The sequence below is a fragment of the Haplochromis burtoni genome, unplaced genomic scaffold, assembly GCF_018398535.1.
Source record: "Haplochromis burtoni strain Fernald_Lab_line unplaced genomic scaffold, NCSU_Asbu1 Contig_445, whole genome shotgun sequence".
NCBI classification, from domain to species: Eukaryota; Metazoa; Chordata; class Actinopteri; order Cichliformes; family Cichlidae; genus Haplochromis; species Haplochromis burtoni.
The window spans coordinates 263,788-289,837 of NW_024582806.1; the positions used below are offsets into that span (position 1 = coordinate 263,788).

The 26,050-nt window shown below is 44.0% G+C and overlaps 2 protein-coding genes across 4 annotated transcripts in view; both read left to right on the forward strand.

Moving 5' to 3' along the window:
• The first annotated feature begins 3,873 nt into the window (after positions 1-3,873).
• agfg2 (ArfGAP with FG repeats 2) lies at positions 3,874-17,942 on the forward strand. Of its 3 annotated transcripts, none has more exons than XM_005945271.3 (14): positions 3,874-4,261; positions 5,166-5,259; positions 7,379-7,494; positions 8,337-8,481; positions 8,856-8,976; positions 9,068-9,172; positions 9,592-9,624; positions 10,692-10,952; positions 12,408-12,480; positions 12,621-12,664; positions 12,878-12,976; positions 14,895-15,014; positions 16,679-16,749; positions 16,879-17,942. In XM_005945271.3, the coding sequence occupies exons 1-14, from the start codon at positions 4,095-4,097 to the stop codon at positions 16,924-16,926; spliced, it is 1,497 nt and encodes a 498-aa protein (XP_005945333.1). In that variant the 5' UTR covers positions 3,874-4,094; the 3' UTR covers positions 16,927-17,942. The 3 variants fall into 3 exon arrangements, with proteins under 3 accessions (XP_005945333.1, XP_005945334.1, XP_005945335.1); XM_005945273.3 differs by lacking the exon at positions 3,874-4,261 and adding an exon at positions 4,645-5,094; XM_005945272.3 differs by lacking the exon at positions 9,592-9,624.
• A 4,832-nt stretch (positions 17,943-22,774) lies between these two features.
• Positions 22,775-26,050, forward strand: part of si:ch73-335l21.1 (insulin receptor substrate 1-B) — a 51,652-nt gene continuing 48,376 nt past the window's right edge. Inside the window, exon 1 of the mRNA XM_005945270.3 lies at positions 22,775-23,843. Coding sequence (XP_005945332.1) covers positions 23,495-23,843 — 349 coding nt within the window. The 5' untranslated portion in view covers positions 22,775-23,494. The remainder of the gene's footprint in view (positions 23,844-26,050) is intronic.

Here is a 26,050-nt window from a genome sequence, read left to right on the forward strand (position 1 = left end):
AAATAATGAACCTATTAATAGCAATGGAAAAGTGATTCCACGAATGGAAGAACAAGAGGTTTGACATTCTGTGTTTAAATATGTGGCATTGTTTTGATTTTTAATGTGTCTAAATGGCTTTAATAAAACTATTTTTAAAAATGTGCGCACATTTTCTACATAAATCCAAAGTGCTTTTCTTTTTTACTCTTTGCCCACAGCCAATAGTGTGTAACTACAGGAAACATTAGGTTAGAAATGTAGTCCACTAGTTGCTATACCACAACACCGATGTAAGGCCAAAAGTAAAACTGATAACGTTTTGCTAGGAATATTGTTTCACCCTAGTGACAGATCCAAATCAAACAGAGAGATTCATTATTCATAGGGAAGCAGGAGAAATATCATTATAAGAATAAGGGCACCAGGTTAGCTGCTAACCTGGTGCCCTTATGTGCTGACAAACTTCAAACTACAGCAAAGTCAATGTACAAAGTTTGCAATGACAGACGAGGTGAGCATGGTCACAGCACGTGCACTTGTCAGCAGAGATTTTACATTACAATGCACTACACATGTGCCTGAACTTCAAAGAAGTATAACAGGAATGACTACTCCGCCATCGCCAGCTATAACTGAGTATAGCCGAGTGATAAGTGGCAAATAGTTTGATTCTGTTTAAACAAGCCTAATGACAACAATGAACAGCACTCAACAAAAACGAGGCGTTAACCTTCTGGGAATGAAAAAAGAAAGAAGAACAAGAGCAAGAGGAGTGAGAAAAAAGTCAGCACATAATAACAACTGAATATAACACTAAATAATTCATGTGAAATGAACTGTGGAGGACAAAACCTTAAATAACCAAAATGTCCAAAATCAAATTCTGCTTAGGACCCAGTGATACCTCTGGCTGACTCTGCTCAGGCATACAGTACACTTGTCTCTCAGTTGTCATACAACATATGACATACAGTGCAAAACAGTGCAACCCAGAAAAGGTGGAAAAACTGTTGTGATACAAAATAAAAATTGAGATATCATTCAGAAAATGATGGAATATAAAGATTACAGCAACAAAAATCTAAATACAATGCAATTAACATGATAAAAGTAAAAACAGAAGTTAAAATATGTGAAATGTCAGACTTCCAAGGTGAAAATTGTTAGTATTTCAGCTCAACATCATGAAATACAAAAAAACTCCGTGACTTCCTGGGTCAAAAGGAGGCAACTAAAGACTCGGTTATACTCAGCTGTGGACAGTTAGACAACTACTGACTGTTCCTGTTATACTTTATGAAGTCTGCCGCCTGGTTGCAGGGACAGTTGCTACATTGTCATGTAAATTCTCCTTGGATAAGTCTGCACAATCCCAAAAATCAGGCAGGTATGTGGATGTACACAGGACCATCTGATGATGAGCTTTACCTCACTGGTACCCAAGTGGACGTTATCGGACTTGTACAATCCCTGCTTAAATAAAAAAACAAAACATGCAACCTACTCACTAAAGACCTCGATAGTACTTCAAAAGAATGGCTAACTCAAAAAAAACACGAGTAAGTACTGTACAGCTGACTGAGGCTTTCTATGTTAGAATGATAGTAGAAAATAAAGAGTAAATCATTATCGCTTATTATCTAACACGTTCAAGTTACAATGCAAACCATAAAAAGTATAACTTTTTACATTTTTGTCCCGGCAGAGTTGGGCTTCCATACATTTCACAAACCGGCACAACAAACTATTGGCCAACATTAAATAACCAATCTTGGCTTCGTTATCATTCCCACAAACTTGTGTAGTCAGGTTTGTAGTCAGACAGTATAAAGCCTGTGGTGGACTACTTTGCGTGGAGGTGTAATTACAGCGGCTCAGAGGACTCTTCTGTCTACCTCTATCATACCACCGTGTCGAAATGCACAAAAATACTCTATTTATCTATCCGATCCTGTGTGTGGCTCCCCCTGCTGATCAGAAACAATCATTGCACGCTCGCCTATCTCATCAGACAACAACATAACTGTACTGATGTTTTTCTTTCTTCCTTTGCTTTCACGTCACTGTTCTTTTCCCCTTATTCCCTAAAAGTCTGGGTGTCGGAAGATCACAGCAGAGTGACGCCTTCGGTGTCCAGACTGTTCCTGTTTCAGTGGGAAATGATGTGATTCTCACATGTATTTTCTCAGGCGACACGGAAAGGGCGTAGTTAGGTATGCTGTTGCCAAGTTGCTTCATCAAAATAAACAGTGAAGTGATTTCAGAAGTGTACCAGCCTTAACGTTTCAAAGTAGGCCCTTCACCAAAATTCCCATGCCAAAGATGTATATATATATGTGTGTGTGTGTGTGTGTGTGTGTGTGTGTGTGTGTGTGTGTGTGTGTGTGTGTGTGTGTGTGTGTGTGTGTGTGAAACGTATAAAGACGGGGACAGAAAACCGCATGTGTTTTACACAACTGACAACTATAAAGGATTAAATAGTAATTTTAGCTTCTCAACTTTACGTATCTAAGCCCTTAAAAACATCCTGCCCCCCTTCCAGAGCGGGCAGCAGAAGCAAAGTGCAAGTCCTGCGCCAGTGAAGGGGGGCGTGTGCGTAAATAGCGCACACTGATAGCGCGGCGCAGACGGCACGTAGCGACAGACGGTCGCTTCGGAAGGAGAAATAAAACCGTTTTGTGCGAAGTAAACTTGGCGACTCGACAGGTTCTTGTTTGTCTTTGACAGGAGATCCCCTCAGCATCTCTCCAAGAGCCAAACCAGTCAGAATAAACAGGGTCACATCCGGCAGGATTTTCAAAGTAAAGCACGAAACGAGACTCCTGAAAAGAAAGCGTGCTAGGAGCACACTCTTTGTTGGAGGGCTTTATTCTATAGTGGCTATTTATAATAAAGTAAAAATGTATGTGTATATTAGTTGATAAAACACAAATAAGATATAACCAACTTAAATAAAAGGCAAAACTGCAGTCGCCACCAAGTTGTAGAAATTGTAGTAATGTTTAATTATCTATTTTTTTGCCAGGCCCTTCTCATAGCTACACAAAGCATTTAGGCCAATGTGGATAGTTCATTGCCAAGGTGTAAATACAGATGATCATATTGATGCATCACATGATTTTCTGTAATGTTCTCTAATTACAGGCCTTCATACATGGGGTGGGTCAACATTTGGCACTTTTAAGCTCTGTTAAAAACTGCAAATCTACTTTAACCCATCTCCAAGTGAGACAGAATTAGTATGATATGGGATATATCATAGTCTCAATAGTAAATCTGTACCAATTTAATCCCTGTACACTAACAGAAGCCATGATTGATGGATGTTTTATTTTCTGTTGATTCGCTGGAGAAACCATAGAAAGTAGGTCATATCCTCCTGAGATCGAGCCTATTCATTAGGTTCTCTGTAGCGGACAAAATAAGATAAACTGAAACATACTCCCCCCCCGGTTCTCAGGAAAACATTACCATGTGTGTAAAACCATTTATAGCATATGAAAGATCTGCTCTGAGTCACTTTTTTCATATTTGACTGATTTCATAAGGAATGACCCAGCTGCTATTTTCCAAACCAATAAACAGGTGTTACCTTTAAAAGTAAGATCAGGCTTGAAAGGAAACTTTGAATATATCACACGATCCTTATGACATTTTAATGATTTTTATTTCTCAGCGTCTTTATGGCAGACTAAGAGTAATACAGCTGATTCACTGTGACCCACAGAATAACTGGAAAATACCTTGACCTACAAAACAGTTGATGAGATAACCAAGTGGTTATGCTGGAACGATTTTTTTAAAGAAACAGGCAACCAAAAAGTAAAAATGTCACAGTCGCTCTCGAGAGTCCCTTGTCAATCGCTTTTATTTTGAAAGGTAACCCGAGCTGCTTCCGCTATGCTGCAGGTGGGTCGCTCAGGGCTTGACGCGCCTTTAGTCCGTGCAGCCTTGCGTTTGGGGTGAAGCCGCATAAAAGCGTTTCCATAATGCGGGCGTGAGGTGCTCCTTGGAGTAAACGGAGGGGATCCGGGAGGAGGACCGCGGAGTGTTAACCGGGGAGGGGGGGAAGCCTGCGTGACAGGCGGCGACCAGAATAATTTAAAAAAAAAATGTCGAACCGTAAGCACCGGGACAACCAAGAGATCTGCGCCCGCAAGGTCCGGGAGCTGGCCCAGTCTGGAGTAAACAAACACTGCTTCGAGTGCAACCAGCCCGGGGTGACTTACACCGACATCACCGTGGGCAGCTTCGTCTGCACGTCGTGCTCCGGAATGCTGTGAGTGCAAACCCCGCCGCCCCATCCGGGGGTGGGGAGGGGTGTGTGGCGGGTTTATTTACTGCACATTTAGCATCAGTGTGAGGGGCAGCCAGATACTGATAGAGTAAAAGTACCAGGCCTTAGATTACGCCGTGCACCACCCAGCCACGGACAAATGTGTATCATTTGGTTCCCCTCTCCTGACGTTAACAGGGGTTGTTGGTGCTATGCAACAGCCGAGGATGTGTGCACACATTAATTTACGCAGTGTCTACCTCTCTCTGTCTCTCTCCCTCTCTTTCTCTCGTGCGTGTCTCCCAACAGCTTGATAACCGACAGACCGCTAGCTGGTCATTTTCCAGCTCTGAGTTACGTTTCATTTCGTCATGGTGCAGGTTTGACACCACCTCTCTCTCTCTTCTCTCTCTCTCTTTCTCTAGGCTCCTTTTCAATGTGGGCGTGTGTGAGTGAGTGAGAGAGAGAGTGTGTGTGCGCCTGTGTGCTGTCACACTTTGTTTTGCATGTTCAGCCTAGTCCCCGGCACTCCTCTTCAGGAAGACGGTTTCGGCACTCAGTGTGCGTCATTGCGCAATCTTGCACATGTACAACAGTGTCCCACTTTATGTCCCCAGCATGAAGAAAATAGGAGCTTCTGGAAGACATGTGTCTCTCTCTGTCACGATTGTGTGCGTGCGTGTGTGTGTGTGTGTGTGTGTGTGTGTGTGTGTGTGTGTGTGTGTGTGTGTGTGTGTGTTGTCTTCTCCACAACAAATCTGTCCTTTGATTCACGGTCACGTGTCAGATATATTTCCTTTCCCACCTGCTCCATCCCCTTTGTGCTGTCTTTAGAGGTGAGGGCTGACTGCAAATCTTCCCATTTCTCTCCTTTATTTGACTCATCCATCTCTCCTCTGTGTCCCAGGAGAGGCCTCAACCCTCCCCACAGAGTCAAGTCCATCTCCATGACAACTTTCTCCCAACAGGAAGTAGAATTCCTCCAAAACCATGGCAATGAGGTGAGTGAAGTCCCAGCTGGGGGCCCGATGCATCGTGTTTGCTTCACTTTAGAAAACTTCGAGGAAAAAAAAAAGAAAGACATGCAGCTGAATGTGATTTCTTCCTGTTGTTGACACTGCGGAGTCGTCCGAGGACATCAGCTACCATTTCCTTTTTTTTCCTCTTCTTTGGTCCAAATTCAAGGTTAAAACTGTCTGTTTGTGGTTCTGATATGGAATGTGAAACGCCCCTTGAGACTACCAGTCCAACCAGTCTTTGTGGCAGTGCCTTTTTTTTTTTTGGACGACGAGGAGGAGGGAGGGAGGGGGGGGGGAGAGAGAGAATACTAGTGCCAACCTCATACTGTGCCAAGAAACAAAAGGATGGGGCACTTTATGTCCCACAAAACCACGATCTATTTCCTTTCTGTGTGTGTGTGTGTTTTTTTTTAAAACCAGGGTTTAAACTCTGAACAGACCCCATTTTAACCAAAAGTCAAACAAAAGCACCCTATCAAAATCTCTTCCTTTATTTACCTTTATTTAACTAGCAGGGTTTGGTGACATCAGAACCCTTTCACAACAGAGACCCAGCCAAATAAAACATCCAAATATTTATGTAAATGCAAAGAAAAACAACCGTGTCTCTTACCAAACGTTCTGTGTGATGTTTTTTGTTTTTTTTAATAAACTAAACAATTAATATGAGAATACTTGAAATTATATGTTTCTGGAAAGTGCTTCATATCCGTGGTGCGTCATAAGAAAATGCTGTTTTCTGCATGTCCGTCGGGACCCGCAGCTACGTTAAAAAGCGGCCGTTTGCAGGATTGTAACTGATAACGGTTGGAGCTGAGGCAGAGGACGGTACAGAGGTGAACTTGCCGTTTACTCAGTGTTTGTTTATGCCAAGAGTGTTGAACTTATTTGAGTTATTGGGCTACAGTTAGAGCCAAAAGTGGGCCGTACCTGTACAGCCTTTTTATAAGAACATATAAAAAGTACTTCCCCCTTTATCTGACCTGCACATGAGGAGTGTGTTAGAACTAAACATTCTTTTTTTTTTTATAACTTTATGATTTTAACTTTGTGATTCAAGAGCTGGACAAATACCTTGTCCAGCTCTTGAAATCCTTTTAAATTTTTAAAGGTTTCTACTCTCATGTAACAATTCTGGCAATAGCGCATCATTAGCAGCAGTGCATTTTATTGAAACACTGGAAGTATTAATGATATCGCTCTGTTTTCTTTGTAGAAACCTGGAAAATTGACCAGTGGTGCAGATCAGCAGGCTATTTTAAGATTCATTTTATGCAGCTTAGCTATTTTTGTCAGTACTGAGTGATATCTCTTATTACTTATTATTTAACAAAGCCTGACATTATCTTCTAGAGTTTAAATGAAGGCTTCAAATCGGTTTGTCTTGATCCAGAAAAACCTAGAAATTCGATATAAAAAGAAATGAAACCCTCACGTCATCAAAATGAAGTTTTGATATATTTTCCAACTTCCATATTAATATAATACCAATCAGTCCAGCTGGTTGAGCTACAATTACTTCAACTTAGATTATTATGGTAATTATTGTTTATTTCTGTAGTTTGAAAACTTAATTACCAAGTTAATTAAACCTCATTTTGGTGCTGATATGTGATTGGATTGCATAAGCCCCCCCACTCCTCACAGAATCCACTTCGGGAGCCACTGGTTCAGGCAGCTCTCTCTGCTGAGCATATACCAGTAAGTGGTAAAGAGTTTGAGGCTATCAGCACAAGTGCTTATCAGTTTTTATTAGCTTGTTGTTGGCCGGGGTCTGTGAGTCAAGTGTAATGTGCAGAGAAGCATAGGTGTGCATCGTCCAGCTTTTCCTTTCTCATCATCCTCTGAAGAGTGATCCGGTCAGTCATGATTCGCTGCCAGTAATATTTGCTGCACTCTTGCACCGGAGATGAGTCACTGATGAGAAAATCTGTTTGTATATCTGAGAGACTCTCTGAGATTAAATGTCAAACAAAAACCAGGGATTGCTCTCATTTTCTATTCAGGGAATCGGAAACTCACTAACCCTCTTTTTGTTTTTGATGGATCGGTCCCAAGCAGCGTGGTTTTAATGTGACTTCTTGGAAATGTGTGTCTTCAGGTGGGCAGAAGGACGTGGCTGTGCGTGTTTGACCCAAAGAATGACGGCTGCTCCGACATGAAGGACTCACAGAAGTTCAAAGAGTTCCTTCAAGATAAATATGAGAAGAAAAAATGGTGAGAGCTTGGCCTCCGCCTGCATATAACCAAATTATAATATATGCTGATGGAAGCAGAGAAAAGCATCTTAATTTTTATTCAGTTCATTTATTTATTTTAAATCAATTCTTATGTAGAAAATTTGGTTTAAAAAAGCCCAGCAAATGTTCAAGTTTGCATGTTAATAGTTAAAAGCCTTTAAAATAACAAAATAAAACCTTTTACAGTAAGACTGTTTATTATTTACAATATTTTTTAATTAGCACCATTATTGAGTAAATATGTTAGTCTGTTTAAAATAGAGCAGCTTAAGATAAAAACCGCAAATGTTAGCATGCTAATATTTCAAACTAAAGTAGCAAACTTGCTAATTAGCAGAGTGCTGTACTTCCTGCTGTTAAAGGGTAATATGAGTAAAAATAAAACCCTTTCAGTATTTTACATACGGTATGTAAAAATGGCTATAAAAATAAAATTAGAATTATTATTTTGAGCATGATAGCATGCTGACGTTAGCATTTAGCTCAGTTTTTATTGTGTTACAGAGCTGCTAGCATTTAGCTGTTCTGCTTGTGCAATAAAGATGTCTAACTGTAAAAAGAGTCATTTTGAGAGGTTAAAAGGGAACACAAAGTAAAATGAAAACAATAGCTAATTAGGGTTGTGTTAAAGTTAGGCTTTCCATGTTTGAATAAGAGATACTTGCTCAGAAAAATTAGCTGAAGGCTACTAGCTGCTTATTTTCAAGCTTAGAGAATGCTCTCAATCTTCCTGTTTAGCAAATAAATGACCAGATGTCAAGCTTTAATTGTGTTGCTAATGAGACTGGTTAGTTACACTGCATCATTTGTGTTTCGCAGGCATTTTTCCAAAAGTAAGAACCGGAGAGATATGGAGGGTCCTTGGAGTCCAGGGGTTCAGGCTATGCCCCCTTCTCATGGTCCCTTAGCGAGCCAGGGGCTATCCCATAACATGCCTCCAAATGCCAGAGCCACGAGACCACTGGTAAGAAGCTAAAGGTGTGGTAGTTGTCTGTGAAACGGGTGGAGGTAAAGTGAGGGGAGTGAAAGTGAGAAGACGAGGGTGGTGTGCGTGTGTGGTTTTAAATAAATAAATAAAAAGAGGAAGGGAAAGTAGAGGAGATTTTCAAAGGGTATCGAAAAAAGGATAGAAAGTGAAGAAATGACCTGAATTCGCCACGGCACAGAGACAAAGACTGATGGTTCGGACAGTCGGAGGGCCAGGTAGCCTCGGCTTCAAAGCCTCTGCTTATGAATTATTGAGAAAGGATGAAAGAGACTCACTTCCTCTGGCTTTGTGTCTCTCTTTCTACCCTCCATCTGCTTCTCTTCTGTCTCCTTCGATCTCTCATCCCCCAGTCTCAGTCCCAGCTGCCGTCTTGGGATCGAGCCCCCGCTATCTCTCCCGCCGACATGCGGACAGACGCGTTCACGGCTCGGCCGTCGCGCTCCCAAAGCTTTAGAGACCCCCCTCTAAAAGGTGAGAGGAAGATTTGTTTGTGGCATCGTCATGTGCTTATCTCTTCTTTTAAAATTGTTTTTAATGCATCTTTTGTTTCTTTCCTACGCAGATCCCACCCTGTGTGGGATAGAAAGACAGCGACCAGGCTCTTTGTCGTCAACACTGGGAGGTCAGAACCACGGTCCCTCATTCCCCGCCCTTCCACGGCCTTCAGGTGTGCCCTCCGCCCACTGGATGCTTTGTGCCACTGTTAGTAGTAAACTTATGAAGGCTTTCACAAGTTTACTACTAATGTGTCTCCTACCAGCTGTGTAGTAAAGTGCCACAGTGTTTGTTGTATTTGGGAAGCTAGTTCCTCCTCTTATGTGATCTTAGGAAAGATTCCTGGTTAAAAAATAGACACTGTGCTTTCTCTGTTCTATTCCTGACGCCTCTAGCAAGAACATTTGGCAGTGCATCGTTCACGGTGTAAAGATCATTGAATATTTTCGCTGATTCTCACTGATGTCGCTCTCCGCTCATCAGAGCCGGCGAGTGGCAGATTCATGCGACGCCAGTGGCACTCACTTGTTTCTCCTTATCTCCCCTCCTCTTTTCTCCTCTGTCTTCTTCCTCTCTTCTCCAACCACGTAGCCAGTAGCTCGTTCAAAAACCACTTCACTTTAGGTAAGATGCATCTCCGGCCGATGCTTTTGAGTGTGTGCGTGTGCGCTCGTGTGAATGCTGAAATCAATAAGCTCTTCCAATGCTGTATCATTTATAATAGATGGCCAATCTGCGGGGCGCGCCGGTGCTTAGCGAGCATCACATGCATGTGAGTTGGAGTTTGTTTCAGAGCGGCCTGAGGGGAGAGGCGACGCAGCACTCTGTATTCATTTAGCCAGCGAGTCGTGGCTGGCCAGTGTCACATACTGCAATTGGGGTCAATGTTTTTCTTCATCACTCAGGTTTCCCACTTCAAAGCCCAGATCTGAAGCCTAGGAGTGTCAAGGACACACACACACACACACACACACTGTTCCCTCCCTCAGAGGAAAAAGAGCAAGTTTAAAGTGGGGCTATTTTTAGGCCGGAGCTGCTGCTGCTGCCCCCGTCAGCAGAGGGCCGCTGATATTTCGCACCACGTTGGCGTTGAAGCACTTCAGAACTATGTAGGGCACAGCTGTAATCGCGCCATACACATTTAACACCCACAACAATATGCTAGGGAGTTCAGGTATGCTCTCAAAGACGGAAAAACATGCAGATACCAGCAGATAAGCTGCATCAGGTCCATTCTGCTGTGGTGTTTGTGTCTTCATGGAGACCATGTTGGATTTTAACTTCTGATCCCATGCTCATAGCTAACTGGCTGATCCAGACTCTGATATTTTGCCACAAACACTGATGCTAAACGTCATTTCCTGTCTTTGTTAACTTCTAACAATTGCATCTAAGAAGTTTCTGGCTTGCTGCTTTCCTGTGGTGTTTTTTTTTTTTAATCCCTAAACACGATGAGTGTGTGTGCTTTAATTAGTACAGTCTAAGCTAATGCTGCTATTTCTACACCTCATAGCATGAGGATCTTTACATGGCGTGAGATAATTTGCTTCTATATGTAGTGAATGGGATGTGTTATGTGAGAGTTACTTGTGAATTATTGTATGTTATTTGAATTTGATGCTTCAGGTTCGAACAATCACATTTTAAACATCTACCTGTTAGTACATACTAATCTGCGATCTCTCTCTCAGGTCGGACAGTGTCGGCCTCGGGGGCTACGGGCCCCTTCAGGGCCTTCCCCAAGTCTCTGAGCGTGGACTTTGGAGGTCTGAACCATCCCCAGCCACAGCCTCTGCCTCAGTCTCTGTCCCAGCCGCAGCAGCAGCCTCAGCAACAGCAGCCTGTTGGCATCGGTCAGACGACACCGCCGGTCAGCAGCGGCAGTGCCCAGGATAGGTACGCTGCCGTGTCACAGCTGGACAGCGTCTTCTCTGAAACAACATCGGTCACAGGTACGATGTTTTTATCAGTCGAAGCTTTAATACTTTTTGTATCAGTGTAGTTCAGAGGCTTTTGCACAGTTGCATTTATTTCACAGCTTTTTGTATTTGTGTAAGGTGTGCACATAGACTGTATATAAAAGACGACGATGTTTTGTTTTTTTTGTTTTTTTAAATCTTAACTTTAGCTTTGCCTTGTTTTATTGCAACCACAGGTGACCATACAGAGACAGGAAGCTGGAGTGTTAAGTTCTAACATGAGACTAGCAAGCGTTTCACACACGGAGACAGGATGTGCAAATTAGTCTTAAGTGACACCAAGTAATAAATATTAGAATATGACTCACCGAAACTGTTGCACACACTTCCTGTAAGGGATGTGAGTGCAGTTGACTACACAGGAAGGTGTATTTGCATCATAAATGCTCTAAAGGGACCAAAACCACAAACATGTTTGGCCGTAGAAACTGAAAAGGTTTCTGTACCAAAGTTGGGGATTTTAATGAATTGAATCGGGTTTGGAGCCTCGAGTGGCCATTAGAGGAACTGCACCATCGGCTTCGTATTTTCGACTCGGTCTCTCCACTTGATTGTGGATTGAGTTTTACCAAAAAGTGCCGGTCCTCCAGGCCCCCCACTCAAAAATCTTCACTGTCCTGTCAAACACAGATTTTAAAAAAAAAATTAACTCAAGAAAACTAATCCAAATTTATAAACTGAAGAACTTTCTTTTTTTCCAGTCCCATTAATCCTCTCACAACCTCTCTGACTAATCAGGAGGAGGGACTAAACTCCCTGCCTGAACAGAGAATAATTAAACCTTGCTTCAGCTTGACCTGATTACTTTTCCCCCATTGTTTCAGTAGCACTCTGGCTTCAATAAAGACCCGAGCACATCTTCCAGCACTGTGTAACAGATAGTTTGATTTGAGGGCTTCGCGTGTGCAGATTGTCGCGGCCAGCTCAGCTTGGTTGCATAACATCCTTACTCCAAATGCCAAGGCTTTTAGCAGCTGAATTATGCTCATTGTGTTTGCTCCAGATCGTGCACAGCGTGATTCAAAGGACCTTGTTGATAGGTTTTGGAATCAGCTGTGTTTGCGTTATAACTAAGCCGGCTGCTTTAATGCACAGCATTCGTGTTAGAGGCCTGCTAAGCTCTGCTGCTTTCCAGCGTCATCGCTGCCTCCCCTGCTTGGCAGAGTAGGGAGGTTATTGATTTTCTGCCTCGGCTCACTTTTGATTCATATCAAGCTGAACATGAAGATGATATTTTATTCAGGGCGTTTGTAATTCTTTTGTTCTGTGATGACTTGCATGCACGGGATCAGCAGTTTGGACTGTTTTAAAGGTTTTTGCTCACATATCAAGATCATAGCACCGCTCGAGCTCGTAAATCGGGGCTCATGTTGGGCCTGACGTTGTGTTTGGTTGTGTTGTGATGCCTGTGGAAATGCTTGTTTGCAGCTCCACCTGGCGGCCCACCGCAGTACAGCGCCATCTTCGGCAGCAGGCTCTCATCCAGCTCAACTCCTGCCAGGTAGAGGAAAAAAAGCAGCCTTGTCAAATCAGCTTTTGTTAAACATGGCAGATTTTTAACTTTTCTGCTTGTGGAGCTGTTTAAAGGTCAAATTCTGATCGATCCTCCTTCCCCCCCCCTTTTCTTCTACTTCTCCCCAGCTCCCCTGGTGTCGATACCGTCTCCAGCTCCCAAAGTTTTGCAAGTAGGTGCCGAGCGCGAACTGCATCGATTGCTGCTGTTAACCTGCACTATTTACATTCAGTTCCCTCCTCTTCAAAAACAGTCCAGCACTCCAGATTAGACTGTGAAAATCAGAGCAGTGTTGCCTTGAATAGGCAGGAATGTAACCCGTTAACCCCCGGGCAGAACACTGAATTATCTCCCTGTCTCTCTCCCCCCAACCCGTGTGTCTCAGATTTCCCCAACCCATTCAGCTCCAGCTCCAGCTCCAGCTCCGCTTCCCAGCAGCCCGTCGCCCTCTCCCCCAGTAACCCCTTCAGTAACGCCTCAGGAGGTAAGCCCCATGCTCACTCTTTCTGAAACTTCCTGCTGCAACTTTTTAAGATGTTAGAGCAGCTTGAGCTGGTTAGATAACCACCGCTGTGGTGGAGGCAAAGAAATAATTACCACATGAAAAAATATATGTAGGGTTGAAACCATTTTTACCTTCAGAGCCGCTTTAGTTCTTTGTTCTTCGATGACATCGCACAGCACATCCATGATGTGAATCTCTTGTTCCACCTGTTGAATGTGGAGGCCATTGGAGTGCAGTGAACTCATCGCCATGCTTAAGAAACCAATGTTTGAGCTTTGTGACATGATGTGTTATATGAAGATGTGTACACTGTGGTCATAAAGGGATGGACATGGTCAGCAACAACAATCAGGCTGGCTGTGGTATTTAAATGATGCTCAGTTGGTACTAAAACACTAAAAGTGTGCCAAGAAAACATCCCGCACACCATTACACCACCAGCAGCCTGAGCCATTGATACAAGGCAGGTTTGATTCATGCTTTCATGTTATTTATACCAAATTCTGACTCCATCTCTGCCATCTGCAGCGGTTATCAATACTCATCAGACCAGGCAACATTTTTTCTCATCTTCTGTTATCTAATTTTAATGAGCCCACGGGAATTGTGTCTTCTGTTCCGATAGCAGTGACATGCGGTGTTGTCTTCTGCAGCTGTAGCTCATCTGCTTCAAGTTTGGAGTGGATGCGCTTCTGCATACCTCCCTTTTAACGACTGGGCAATTTGACTTATTGTTGCCTTCCTATTAGCTCGTAGCAGTCTGAGAACGGCTGCTCACTGGATATTTCCTCTTTTTCAGACTATTCTCTGTAAACCCTACAGATGGTTGTGTGTGAAGATCGCAGTAGATCAGCAGTTTCTGAAATACTCAGGCCAACCAGTGTGCTGTCAACAACCGTGCCAAATTAGGCATGCAGACATGTTCATCTTGAACTGTAGATATTCTCCTCGATCACATTTTTCCTGATATATTTATTTCCTCTCTCAGGCTGTCCTATGGATTTGTCAGGAGGCAGCGCACCTACACTTGTGTTCAAACTTTTGTCTTTTAGCTTGACTCTACGTGACTTAAATGACATGTGAATGCCTAAACTTAAAAACAGGAAATCACAGCCCGTTATAAAACACTGATCCCTCTGCTCTGTGTATAGGTTACATATGTCAAGCATTTAGTTCCTGCTTACATTCTGAATGTAACTTTTGTGCTTATTTAAAAGTTAAAAACGCTCCTGTGTTTTCCCTCTGCTCGGCCCATTAACGGGTAACATTTAGTCTCCAGATCAGCTGCGTGAGCTGGGCCTTTATTTCTTTTCCTGTAGGGCAGTGAAAACGACGCGTAGAGCTGCTACACTGAAGTGTATGTTGTGTACACACTAAACGGTTGATTACACAAGCTCGCACACAGCTACCTGCTTTCACAGCCACTGAGGCTTCATGCTAGCAACGTTACTTTTTACTCGGGTCACTGACTTCACCCACCAAAGGCAGATATGTAAGAGGAAAGGCTCAGCGTGGAGCTGAACTCTCAGTTAAGCTTCTCTGGTGCATTAACCACAACGTGGATAAACGAATGCTCAGCGATGCTGTGATGTTTCATGATGCAAATAAACAACCTGGCGTTTGTTTCCTTTCAGCTTTAGACCCTCGCAGCTCTGGGCTTTCCATCGGCTCCACCTCAATTATTCAACAGTATCATGTATTCATGTATGCGGTTATACTCTTAACTGGTCGCAGGGCTCATTACTGCTTTATGTTTCCTGTAGGCTCTCTGTGTAAGGTACAGACACGGGGAAACAGTCTTTTACTGTCAGTCTGAGAGCAGCTGACAGATGTGTTCTGCATGGATTAATGATCTGTGTCTAATTTCGCCGCATGTGTGGGTGTTTCGCTTCTCCAGGTGACTCCAGTGCGTTTGTCACCTCGCCCACCTCCGTTTTTCCTCCGTCCGGCGCTTTCCCAGCGGCTGCTACCCAGAATGCATTTCCTCATGAGTCAGCCACCAATCAGGAAGCAAATGGTGAGATTCGTTGCCTCTTATTTGTCCTCCTGTTTGATGTTTTTTTGTTTGTTTGTTTGTTTTCTTGGATTATAAGTCAAGTTTTTAATTATTATTAATATTTTTATTTACATAGTCTTCTTTTAATAACTCAAAATAGACCAAAAATGAAAAGTCGGGTCATTATTTAGTAAAAACAAAACAAAAACATGTATTTGTTGGATTTTGTTGCTCTATTAAGGATTCGCTACTTATCTGTATTATATTGCTAAAAACTAATATCTTCTAATCATTTAAAAGGACATTTGACAAAATATCTTATTTTTATGCATCGGTTGTGTAAATGAAAATTTGTAAATGAAGATTGATAATTAAAAAAATTTTTAAATCACACTTTTAATCAAAAGTCATGTCAAAATGCCAAACAATCTCTTTCCTCTTTATAAAGTCAGTTAGACTCTAAGTAGCTGTAATAGTTGTGAGGTCGACCACAGTGCAGAGACCACACAGAGACGTCCTGTAGTTCCTCCTTCACCTGATCTATGACTTCTAATATTCGGTTTACCCCTGGTGGTCTTCCTGGTGCCACCCTGCCCATTTAAGCACTTCGTCTGCCCAGTTAACTGAGCTACAGATGCTCAGAGTCGTGCTGGGTAGGAAACGAAGAGATGCTGGGTGTACTGGGAGATGACATGGATGAGGATGAGCAGGTGGTGGGCTTATAGGACGACAGAGATGGGAGGTAGAAGAAGATATGGTGCTGTGGTAGTTGGTTTTTATGAGAATACAAACCATATTACTTTATTACCTCCTGAAGCGCGAGCATCAAGTTAAGGGCCACACTGAGAAAAGAGACCCAGACATTTACAATTATTGATGTGATTTATTTTAATACATCTCCTCCTCACGTGCAACCAGCCCTCAAAAAGAAAAGAAGGTTCTAATGCCTTCTGATCACAGTTGTATCACGCAGCCAACTCACAGCAGCTTGATCATGATATCTCCTGATAGCGCGAGAGATTCAACGAACCTGATGTGAAAGCGAGCCGTGTTGTCGTTCTTCCACATGTGTCTGTGGGCCTGCGTCACAGGCCTGAACATGACGATCTCACAGTTTTGTAGATTTTGGATGGTGGTGTCTACCTTTACCGTACAGCACATAAAAATGAAACTTAACTGGACTTTTAGATTGAGTTTAAAAGAGACATGACTCTGTTTCCATATCTCTGCCTGTGTGTGCATTCACACATCACCGTACCTGCTGAAAACATAGTAAATGCATGCACAAGCTTCTCTTTACACCAGTGCAGATCACAGATGCGGCCACGCCAAAATGTACGAATTACAGCTTGATGTTTGACACCTGTCCTTATTATATATAGGACCTTACAATATAAAGCATTGTTGTTGTGATTTGGTGCTATATAAGGCTTCAAGTGAAAATTGGGGGGGAACCATACTTTGATCCATATGTTGGACATAAAACGAGGCCCAAATGGAAAGCTCCCACTGCAGCGGGGACTGCTCGTCTTTCCTGAGACGCGCTGTGGCGTCCACTAGCAGCAGTCCAGGAATACCAAAATGACCCACCCAGTTTAGAGCTGCAGGTTTCTGGTTTCATGCCACACCATTTTCCTGTATCATGTATATCTGTGTGTGTGTGTGTGTGTGTGTGTGTTTTGCAGGTTTTGCCTCCTTCCCCACGTCTGACTCTCAGTCCAAAGTCCCTCGGCCCATGTCGGTGAACCCTTTCACGGTGAGTATCCCTCCACGAAGTGCACTCTGGGGGCGCTAATTGGTAGTTCTCGCCAGTTTTCAGTGAATTGCGATGGCATACTAAGTAACCCGGGCTGCTGTTCTCACCCTGCCTCTCTTGTCTTTGCAGGGGAACGTTTACCCCAGTCGGGGGACGTCAAAAAATCCTTTCATCTGACCCCCCGTTTCCCCACCCTTTCCCTCTCTCTCTGGGAACTGAAGGAGGAGCTGCTGCCATTTCAATGCCTCTGGAGTATTTTCACCCCCCCACCCCTCTCAGGGGAGGGTCGCGCATCCACGCCGCCCTCCCTCCCCTATCTGTCTTTGTTTACGTGTTTGTGGAGAGGAAAAACAGAAAAACAAACAAAAATGCGCGAATGCAGTTCACAAAATCCCTGTCTGTATGTGCAAGAGTGTCGGCCTGCTGTGTTTGTGCCACGTGACGTACGTCAAAAGGTGTTTGTGTGCCAGTAGACGCCACCTCAGGGCTCTGTGGGAGTCACGACGCCTCTACGACTTTTCTTTTTTGCTGAGATGCACTCACCTATATTACACACACACATGTGTTGCTGCTGCTATTTGCTTTCATCTCCTGCTTAGAAGTGTAAAAAAAAAGAGAGAGAGATATAAAAAAAAATTCCCTCGGCCCGTGAGTAAGTACGTCAGCGCTGTCTCCGGCTTTAAAACTTTTGAGTCTCGGAGAAGCCAGCTGAGACTCTGACCCTGCATCACGAGCATCCACAGATGGTTTTAACAGCCTTAACAGCCTCCTGATGCATGTGAATCGGTGTCCGAAGATAAGACGGGCTTGTCTCTGTGGGGTGTGAGCGCGGGTGCGTGTTTGCATTCGTCATTGTTGCTGTTTTTTCTTTCTTTTGTTTTGTTTTGTTTTTGTTGTTGTCAGGTTTCCTTGCAAAGGATGAGCTACGTTTTCCACTCTCAGGCTGCATGCGCTTAGAGGGCTAAAAAGGAGCTACTGAATGTAAAAGCAACTTCAGAGTAACTTAAATGTGTATAAAGATCTTCATCGCTTCATGTACCGGACCAAAACCTTTATTCTGCTTTTTTTCCCCTTTGGTTGACATGAAGTTTAATTCTCTTATTTTGCCAAAAATAAAAGAAGAGATTCATGTAAGAGCGTATTTGTAACTACAAGTATTCATGTTCATAAAACCAGTTTGTTGCTTCTTAAAACGGTGTGTGGTGGTATTTTTGTGACAAGCGTGGTTCTGACACGCACATGCGGCTGTGTGGAGCATTTCAAACAGCAGGGGGCGTGAGGCATCCAGTTTTCTTCTCTGACCTCATGCGCAAGGTTACTTTTGGATGCATGTTGCATAACTACATACATACTGCATAAGCGTGCAGCACAAATATAGAAGCCCTTTAGAGCCGCTAGAATGACCACAATGGGACCCCTTTGCAATATTTATTGGAATATTAAATCCAGTGTGAATCCAAATCTACATCATGCCCACTAAGTAAGCTCTGCTACATTCCTTTTTTGGGGGGGGGGTGACTGCACGCAGAGGCAGACGAGAGTGGGGAGAAATGGTCCATCTATCGAATTATATCGGCTTAATCGGGACTCAGTAGCAGGAATATAAATCACTGTGTTCCCTAAGGTTTTATGAGGTACTGTGATCCTTGATTTTCTTTACAGTCATGCGACCTTCTGCAGTGTTAATCAGTATGCCCCCCCCCCCCTGTCCTGAATGCACAGTGCTGCAAACATGCGTCAGTGTGTTCACATTTCAGCAGAAAGGGGGATTTTTAAGGACGGACTCGTGGAAGCGCCAAGACTGAAATCCTAGCTTTGGAAGGGATGCTGCCTTCAGGTGCTGTGGGAGATATTGAACGTTAGTTGAGTGCGCATGAAGGCGTTAACGTTTTGTTTATAGGAACACACAAAAACTGAATGGAGAAACAGGAAAAAACAAAACATCACTTAATCAATTTGTAAGTCAGCTGTAACAGGGGGACCAAGGGAGGGGTGTCAAACATAAGGCCCAGGGACCATAATTGGCCCGCTAGAGACTACAGTGGGGCCCACTATACATCACTGAAAAATGTGAAGGAGGACATAGCTTTTGGACTTTAACTGTACTTTAACAAGTTTCACAGTTTTTCCCACTGATAAAGATCTCCCCCGTGACTATTTCAATTACACCAACGTAATAAATTACATGACAGAAACCTTCCTGGTTTTTTTTGTTTTGTTTTGTTGTTTTATAAAGAGTCAACAGTAGTAGTAAACTGGAAAAACTTGTGTGGTTTAACAAAATCTCTCTGTTTTAAAATCGCTGGACAGAACTACTGCAACTTTTAAAATGACTTTTTCTGTCACTTTTTTTTTTTTTTTGAGTAAGCGTTTGCTGTTATGGAGAAAAACTGAGATGTACTGATACTAGAACTAAGACATCTTAGGGATGAAAAGTGCAGTTAAACGTCTTTCAGTGAGTTTCACTGCTCCAAGAGTTTGACATCCCTGATCTAAAGTGTCATAAGACATTCTTAAGAAAGGGGAACTGGGAGAAAAGGCTGAGATGTGCCAAATTACACACTAAAAAAACCCCTAAAAATCAGTTTTATAGAGTAATGAACTTTGTTTTGGGTCAAATCATTGTCAGAAAGTATAGAGGAGGTTAGGACAGAGCTACAACAGTGAGTGTCTACAGCCATCTGTAAACACACTGCTGTCATGGTTTGGGTCTGTGTTTCTGAAAGCAGGGTCAGATTTTGTTCGTTACACTAAAACAGTACAAACTGTGTTTTTGCTTTGTGTACTTTATTTCCATTTATTTGTGTACATTCAAATAAGTCGTTGCACTTTTCCCTCTTTTTCTTGGCAAAAATAATAATAATTTAATACAGGGAGTGCAGAATTATTAGGCAAATGAGTATTTTGTCCACATCATCCTCTTCATGCATGTTGTCTTACTCCAAGCTGGAAAGGCTCGAAAGCCTACTACCAATTAAGCATATTAGGTGATGTGCATCTCTGTAATGAGAAGGGGTGTGGTCTAATGACATCAACACCCTATATCAGGTGTGCATAATTATTAGGCAACGTCCTTTCCTTTGGCAAAATGGGTCAAAAGAAGGACTTGACAGGCTCAGAAAAGTCAAAAATAGTGAGATATCTTGCAGAGGGATGCAGCAGTCTCAAAATTGCAAAGCTTCTGAAGCGTGATCATCGAACAATCAAGCGTTTCATTCAAAATAGTCAACAGGGTCGCAAGAAGCGTGTGGAAAAACCAAGGCGCAAAATAACTGCCCATGAACTGAGAAAAGTCAAGCGTGCAGCTGCCAAGATGCCACTTGCCACCAGTTTGGCCATATTTCAGAGCTGCAACATCACTGGAGTGCCCAAAAGCACAAGGTGTGCAATACTCAGAGACATGGCCAAGGTAAGAAAGGCTGAAAGACGACCACCACTGAACAAGACACACAAGCTGAAACGTCAAGACTGGGCCAAGAAATATCTCAAGACTGGTTTTTCTAAGGTTTTATGGACTGATGAAATGAGAGTGAGTCTTGATGGGCCAGATGGATGGGCCCGTGGCTGGATTGGTAAAGGGCAGAGAGCTCCAGTCCGACTCAGACGCCAGCAAGGTGGAGGTGGAGTACTGGTTTGGGCTGGTATCATCAAAGATGAGCTTGTGGGGCCTTTTCGGGTTGAGGATGGAGTCAAGCTCAACTCCCAGTCCTACTGCCAGTTTCTGGAAGACACCTTCTTCAAGCAGTGGTACAGGAAGAAGTCTGCATCCTTCAAGAAAAACATGATTTTCATGCAGGACAATGCTCCATCACACGCGTCCAAGTACTCCACAGCGTGGCTGGCAAGAAAGGGTATAAAAGAAGAAAAACTAATGACATGGCCTCCTTGTTCACCTGATCTGAACCCCATTGAGAACCTGTGGTCCATCATCAAATGTGAGATTTACAAGGAGGGAAAACAGTACACCTCTCTGAACAGTGTCTGGGAGGCTGTGGTTGCTGCTGCACGCAATGTTGATGGTGAACAGATCAAAACACTGACAGAATCCATGGATGGCAGGCTTTTGAGTGTCCTTGCAAAGAAAGGTGGCTATATTGGTCACTGATTTGTTTTTGTTTTGTTTTTGAATGTCAGAAATGTATATTTGTGAATGTGGAGATGTTATATTGGTTTCACTGGTAAAAATAAATAATTGAAATGGGTATATATTTGTTTTTTGTTAAGTTGCCTAATAATTATGCACAGTAATAGTCACCTGCACACACAGATATCCCCCTAAAATAGCTAAAACTAAAAACAAACTAAAAACTACTTCCAAAAACATTCAGCTTTGATATTAATGAGTTTTTTGGGTTCATTGAGAACATGGTTGTTGTTCAATAATAAAATTACTCCTCAAAAATACAACTTGCCTAATAATTCTGCACTCCCTGTAGTGATTCGGAAATTGCACCTTTTTTTTAAACCAGCACTCAGATGGTTGGTGATTTTAGTTGAGCATGAAGTGCTGAGTGTTGTTACATCATTTTGTTCTCAATGATGACCTCTGTATTGGTAAAGATTTTCAATTTGAATGTTTTACTGTTTAATTTAAGTGTTTCCTTCATTTTTTGAGCAGCATATATAAAGAAATAGCTCCAAGTCCTAATGGCCAATGAATCGTCCATTCATAAAACAGCCTTGTTAATAAGAACAGTTGGAGAGAATTATAATATTTATTGTGCGTTACAGTTTGGTTTCCTCTGTACTTAAATGAAGCACCATTTACAAAGGACCCAGTAAGTCTGAAAGTTTGGCTGAAGCCTACTTAAGTCTTTAATTGCACAAGAATTAGCAACTGTATTATTGAAGGGAAGAATGGCCCTTCAATGGCCCCCAATCTTGATGAAACTGCAGCTGTTTTAAGAAGATTGTGCTGCTTAAGTCAAATGTCGACATGTTAGACCGGTCATGTTATCTGATCTGGAGCCAACGTCTTGTTTTTTATCTTTGTGCTGACATGGTGTGTTCTTAAAAAACAAATGTGTTTCACAAACGTGACGCAACCAAGCACAAAAACCAGGCCCCCGGGGCGGAGGAGGCCTAGATGACTTCAGTTTGTTTACACTGGGCAAAAAACCACTTAACATAAAAGTTATAAACTGCATGTGATTGAGTGAAATAATTAGTTATTCAACTGAGTAAAACCAAGTAAAACATGAGGTAGGTCTTGGTGGAGAAACCCTTGTTGGTAAGCACAGCAGTAAGTCATTTCCTGATTTGCACAGAGCTCAGTATTTTGGCCCACTCGTCTTTTTACAGAAACTCTAAGTCCTTCTGGTTTTGTGGCTGACGCTTGGCAACTTGAACGTTGAGATTCCTCCACAGATTCTCTGTAGGACTGAGATGTGGCGACTGGCTTGGTTACTCTATGAACTTAATGTTCTTCTTCTTTAACTGCTCCTTTGTTCTCTTTACTCATCCAACATTTTACAGCACACGGCTCTGTCCATTTGACCCTCAGTGTGGGGAAGTCGTCCTCTACCCTTAGCAGAAAAACAGCCCAGACCATAATGTTTCCACCTCCGTGCTTGAATGTTCTTTGCTTCACACTCAGCATTTTTCTTCCTCCAAACATCTCAGGTTGAGTTGATACCAAAGAGCTGACCACAGCACCTTCTCCCAGGCCTTCTCTGAATCATTTATATGTTTGTTGGCAAATTTAAGATGGGGCTGTACACATGCCTTCTTGACCATGCATTTTGAGATAAGTGTCAACCATAGAATTAATTTGTGATATACATGTTAATAATTAGAGCTATCTATTCTATTATTATCTATTAGAACTATTTGGTTATATTTGATAACTTTGTAATATATTTTATTATTTAATTTAGGTTAGTTATTCTTCTTACTGCTTGGAGCAACTGTTACCTCACGGATTAATAAAGTATTCTGATTCTGAAGGTTCTCGCTGATGGTCTTGCAGGTCTACAGTCTTGCCCCTAATGTCCTTTGACAGCTCTTTGGTCTGTCCCGAGAGAGTCCTTAAATCGGGCTCTAGCTCACTTAGGGGGCTTGGTGGTGGTGTGTGAGAGGGGGAAGAGGTGGAGCTCTGCTATCAGAGCTGTGATGAAGTCCTTGAACGCATCGCGATCAAAAGTACCAGCAGAGCGCTGAGTGACAGTCCTGCTCCACGGTAGCTGCTCCGCGCCAGAGAAACCAGAGCAGAGCCGAGCGAGGCAGGGGTGGGGGGACACGCACAGAGACCGCGTGCAGCAGGATGGGCTCCGCGCACTGCGATGTGCAGTAATTGGGATTAAACCTACCGGACGGTGCTTGGAAACACTCACAGCAGCAGCAGTAGTAATAGTAGTAGTAGTAGTAGTGGAGAGCAGGGGGAGCTCCGCCGCATGTGCTCCTCTGTGTGCGCCTGAAAGAACTTGTTTTGCTCCGTGCGCTGGGCAAAAATCGACCCCCTCCTCCTCCAGAGAAAGAAGCGACTCGGCGGTCATAAACAAACACGGGTTCAGATTTAAGCTCCGGGACTCGCAGTTGCAGCAACCCCAAACCGACCTCTGACTCTCCTCTCACATGCCAGCGCCGGTGTGGGGGAGAGAGGCAGAGGAGAGGAGCCGGGGGATGTTTGGATCAGCTCGCTGAACTCGCACAAACACCGACGAGGAAAACAAGAAGAAGTCGCGCTGGTTTTTCACGTGGGGGTTTAAAATAAAGAGAGAGAGGAGGAGAGAGCTCGGGGGGTGTCATGGAGAGCCAAGCGGGCGAGCAGTACAGCCACGAGGACGTGCGGAAGAGCGGCTACCTCCGCAAGCACAAGTCCATGCACCGGCGGTACTTCGTGCTCCGCGGCGCCTCGGAGCGCGGTCCGGCCCGCCTGGAGTACTACGAGAGCGAGAAGAAATTCCGGGGCAAGGCCCCCGTCCCGAAGAAAGTGGTGGCGCTGGAGACCTGCTTCAACATTAACAAGCGGGCCGACTCCAAGAACAAGCATATGATCGTGCTGTACACCCGGGCAGAGAGCTTCGCCGTGGCCGCGGAGAACGAGGCGGACCAGGACGAGTGGTACCAGGCCATGGTGGAGCTGCAGTGCAGGAGTAAGAGAAGCACATTTGCACACAAACACGCACACATGCACGCTTTCCTGCATGTACACACACACACACACACACCCACACAAATATATGTGTGTGCGTATATATGTATATGTATACGCACACACACACACTGGTGTGTTTGGGGCTTTGCACGAGAGGAGAAACGTGGCAATGCGTGCAGAGCAGCGCGAAAGGAGCGCACTGTGGACCGGGACGTGTTTTATTACACAGTTTAAGGATTCTTCCCAAGCCCTCACAGACTGCAGTGTCAAGACGACACAGTTGTCCTTTCATTGCTCGTTTCAGGCCGGTTGAGGTTCATGTGTGCACCTTTTAAAGCCTCTGACCGTGGTTTGCGTAAACGTGCGCCTCTGAGCCGCGCGGTGGGGTTTGTATCCTCCAGCACTTCTTACCACGCTGGTGTCAGGCTAAGAGTTTGTTCCTTGTTGTCCAGCACACTTCTTTCGGGAGGGGGAGGGTGTCAATGAGTAGGCCTCAGCTGAGTACGAGTTTGGCCTCCCTGTCCCGAGTTTACTGCTCAAACACACCCTGCCCTCTTGTTTACTCTGCTCTGCTTTTCTGCTGACACTGCTCTGTATTACATCAGGCATTGATCTCAGAGCAGGAGGAACACGTCCCCAAAAACCTGTCGGAGAGAGAAGTGCATTAGTATCCGACTGCTAAGTCATTAAACTTTGAAATCCATCTTCTGATTTGATGGGTAACGAGTGAGCAGCCCTGATGTGTCCCATCCAGCTGCAGTAGGTTTGTCCCAAATGGCCTCAAGTACCCCAGGGGGTGAAAAAAAACAGTAATCCCTGTGGGTTTTTCTCAAGTCTTGTCTATCAGCTGCTGTGTAAACACAGCTGTTACAGCTACAGCGGTGAGCACAGCAACTCCAGATCACCTGTTCAGCTTCCCTGGCTCTGAGAGAGCAGATAGGCAACCAGGGACATATGACGCAATCGTGGATGATAAGAGTTCAAGGTGCTTCTCCTTGCACAGGACCTGCTGCTGGGTAACACAAATCAGCTGATTAATGTAGGGGCTGGGGGAGAGCACAGAAATAAATGAGGACAAACTTTGTGATAGTCCACTTTTTATTTGGAGCCAGAGGAGTTTTATAATGTCAAATATCTGCAGGTGTAAGCCGCTGCTTATTACGGGGAAAGTGACTGGACGTGCACTCCTCCTGTCTAGCATCTAACATTTAATCCAATCTACAGGTGCTCGCGTGGTCACATGTACAGAAAATCCCATTTCATGGCCGTCCTCTAAGAAATCCAAAGTGTCCCGACGAGCCTCTGGCTCGAGCATCATCACGAACAGCCTTTCAAATGACTGATCCCTCGGTGGCTGCTTGTCTCCTTCCTTTGTTTTCCCAGAGTGCTGGGTTTCTTGTGTAAAGTAAAGGCTGCGGCTGGCTGCAGAGTAAACTCCAACGCTCTTGTGGTATGTGCTGCAGCCTATACACAGTTTCTACTCTTCTAGAAAAAAAATGAGGCCACACACGCGCGCCCGCGCACGTGCACACGTGCACATATGCATGCATGATCCAGGCGTTTACTGAGATGTTGCTGCATGCAACTCTGTAAGGATTCTCGGGCTGCTTTGGTATGTGCACCCCATGCACAGTTTCAAATCTCGCTCGCGCCTCCATGCTCTACAGCCTCGCCTACCCACAGTGACCCCCCCAGGCTGGGATTATTCTCCCAGCCTGGAGAAAAGTTGAAGCTGAAGCTGAGCCAAAAGATGCTGCACTATCTGCCTCACTAGTTTCCACAGAACCACGCCCTCGGTGTGATACCTGTGTAGTTCCACATATCCCCTCTGCAAAGCAGCCGGCTGCAAAGGCTGGAGTTTGCAGCGTGCGTGCAGTGAAAGCACGAATAAAACCGCGGATGTCCTTGCTGTTGTACAGTTTCTGCTTCCTCTCCAGGCCTGGGAAAACTACCTAAAGCCGTCCAGGAACAGTTCAATATTGCGCACATGGCTGGTGGTAATTAAACACAAGCCAGCTGCCACGCTGGGCAGGATCCCACTTATTTATTCAGCTGATTCCAGTAAGACCCTTTCAGGCAGCGCGTACAGTATTAGGCTTCAGGGCAGCTATTTGCCCAACTATTAGGAGGCAGTCGAGTGTGTAAAGGTTTAACCTCGATGAAACGGAGCGGAGGCGCGACCCTCAGTCGCCGTGCGCCGGGCAG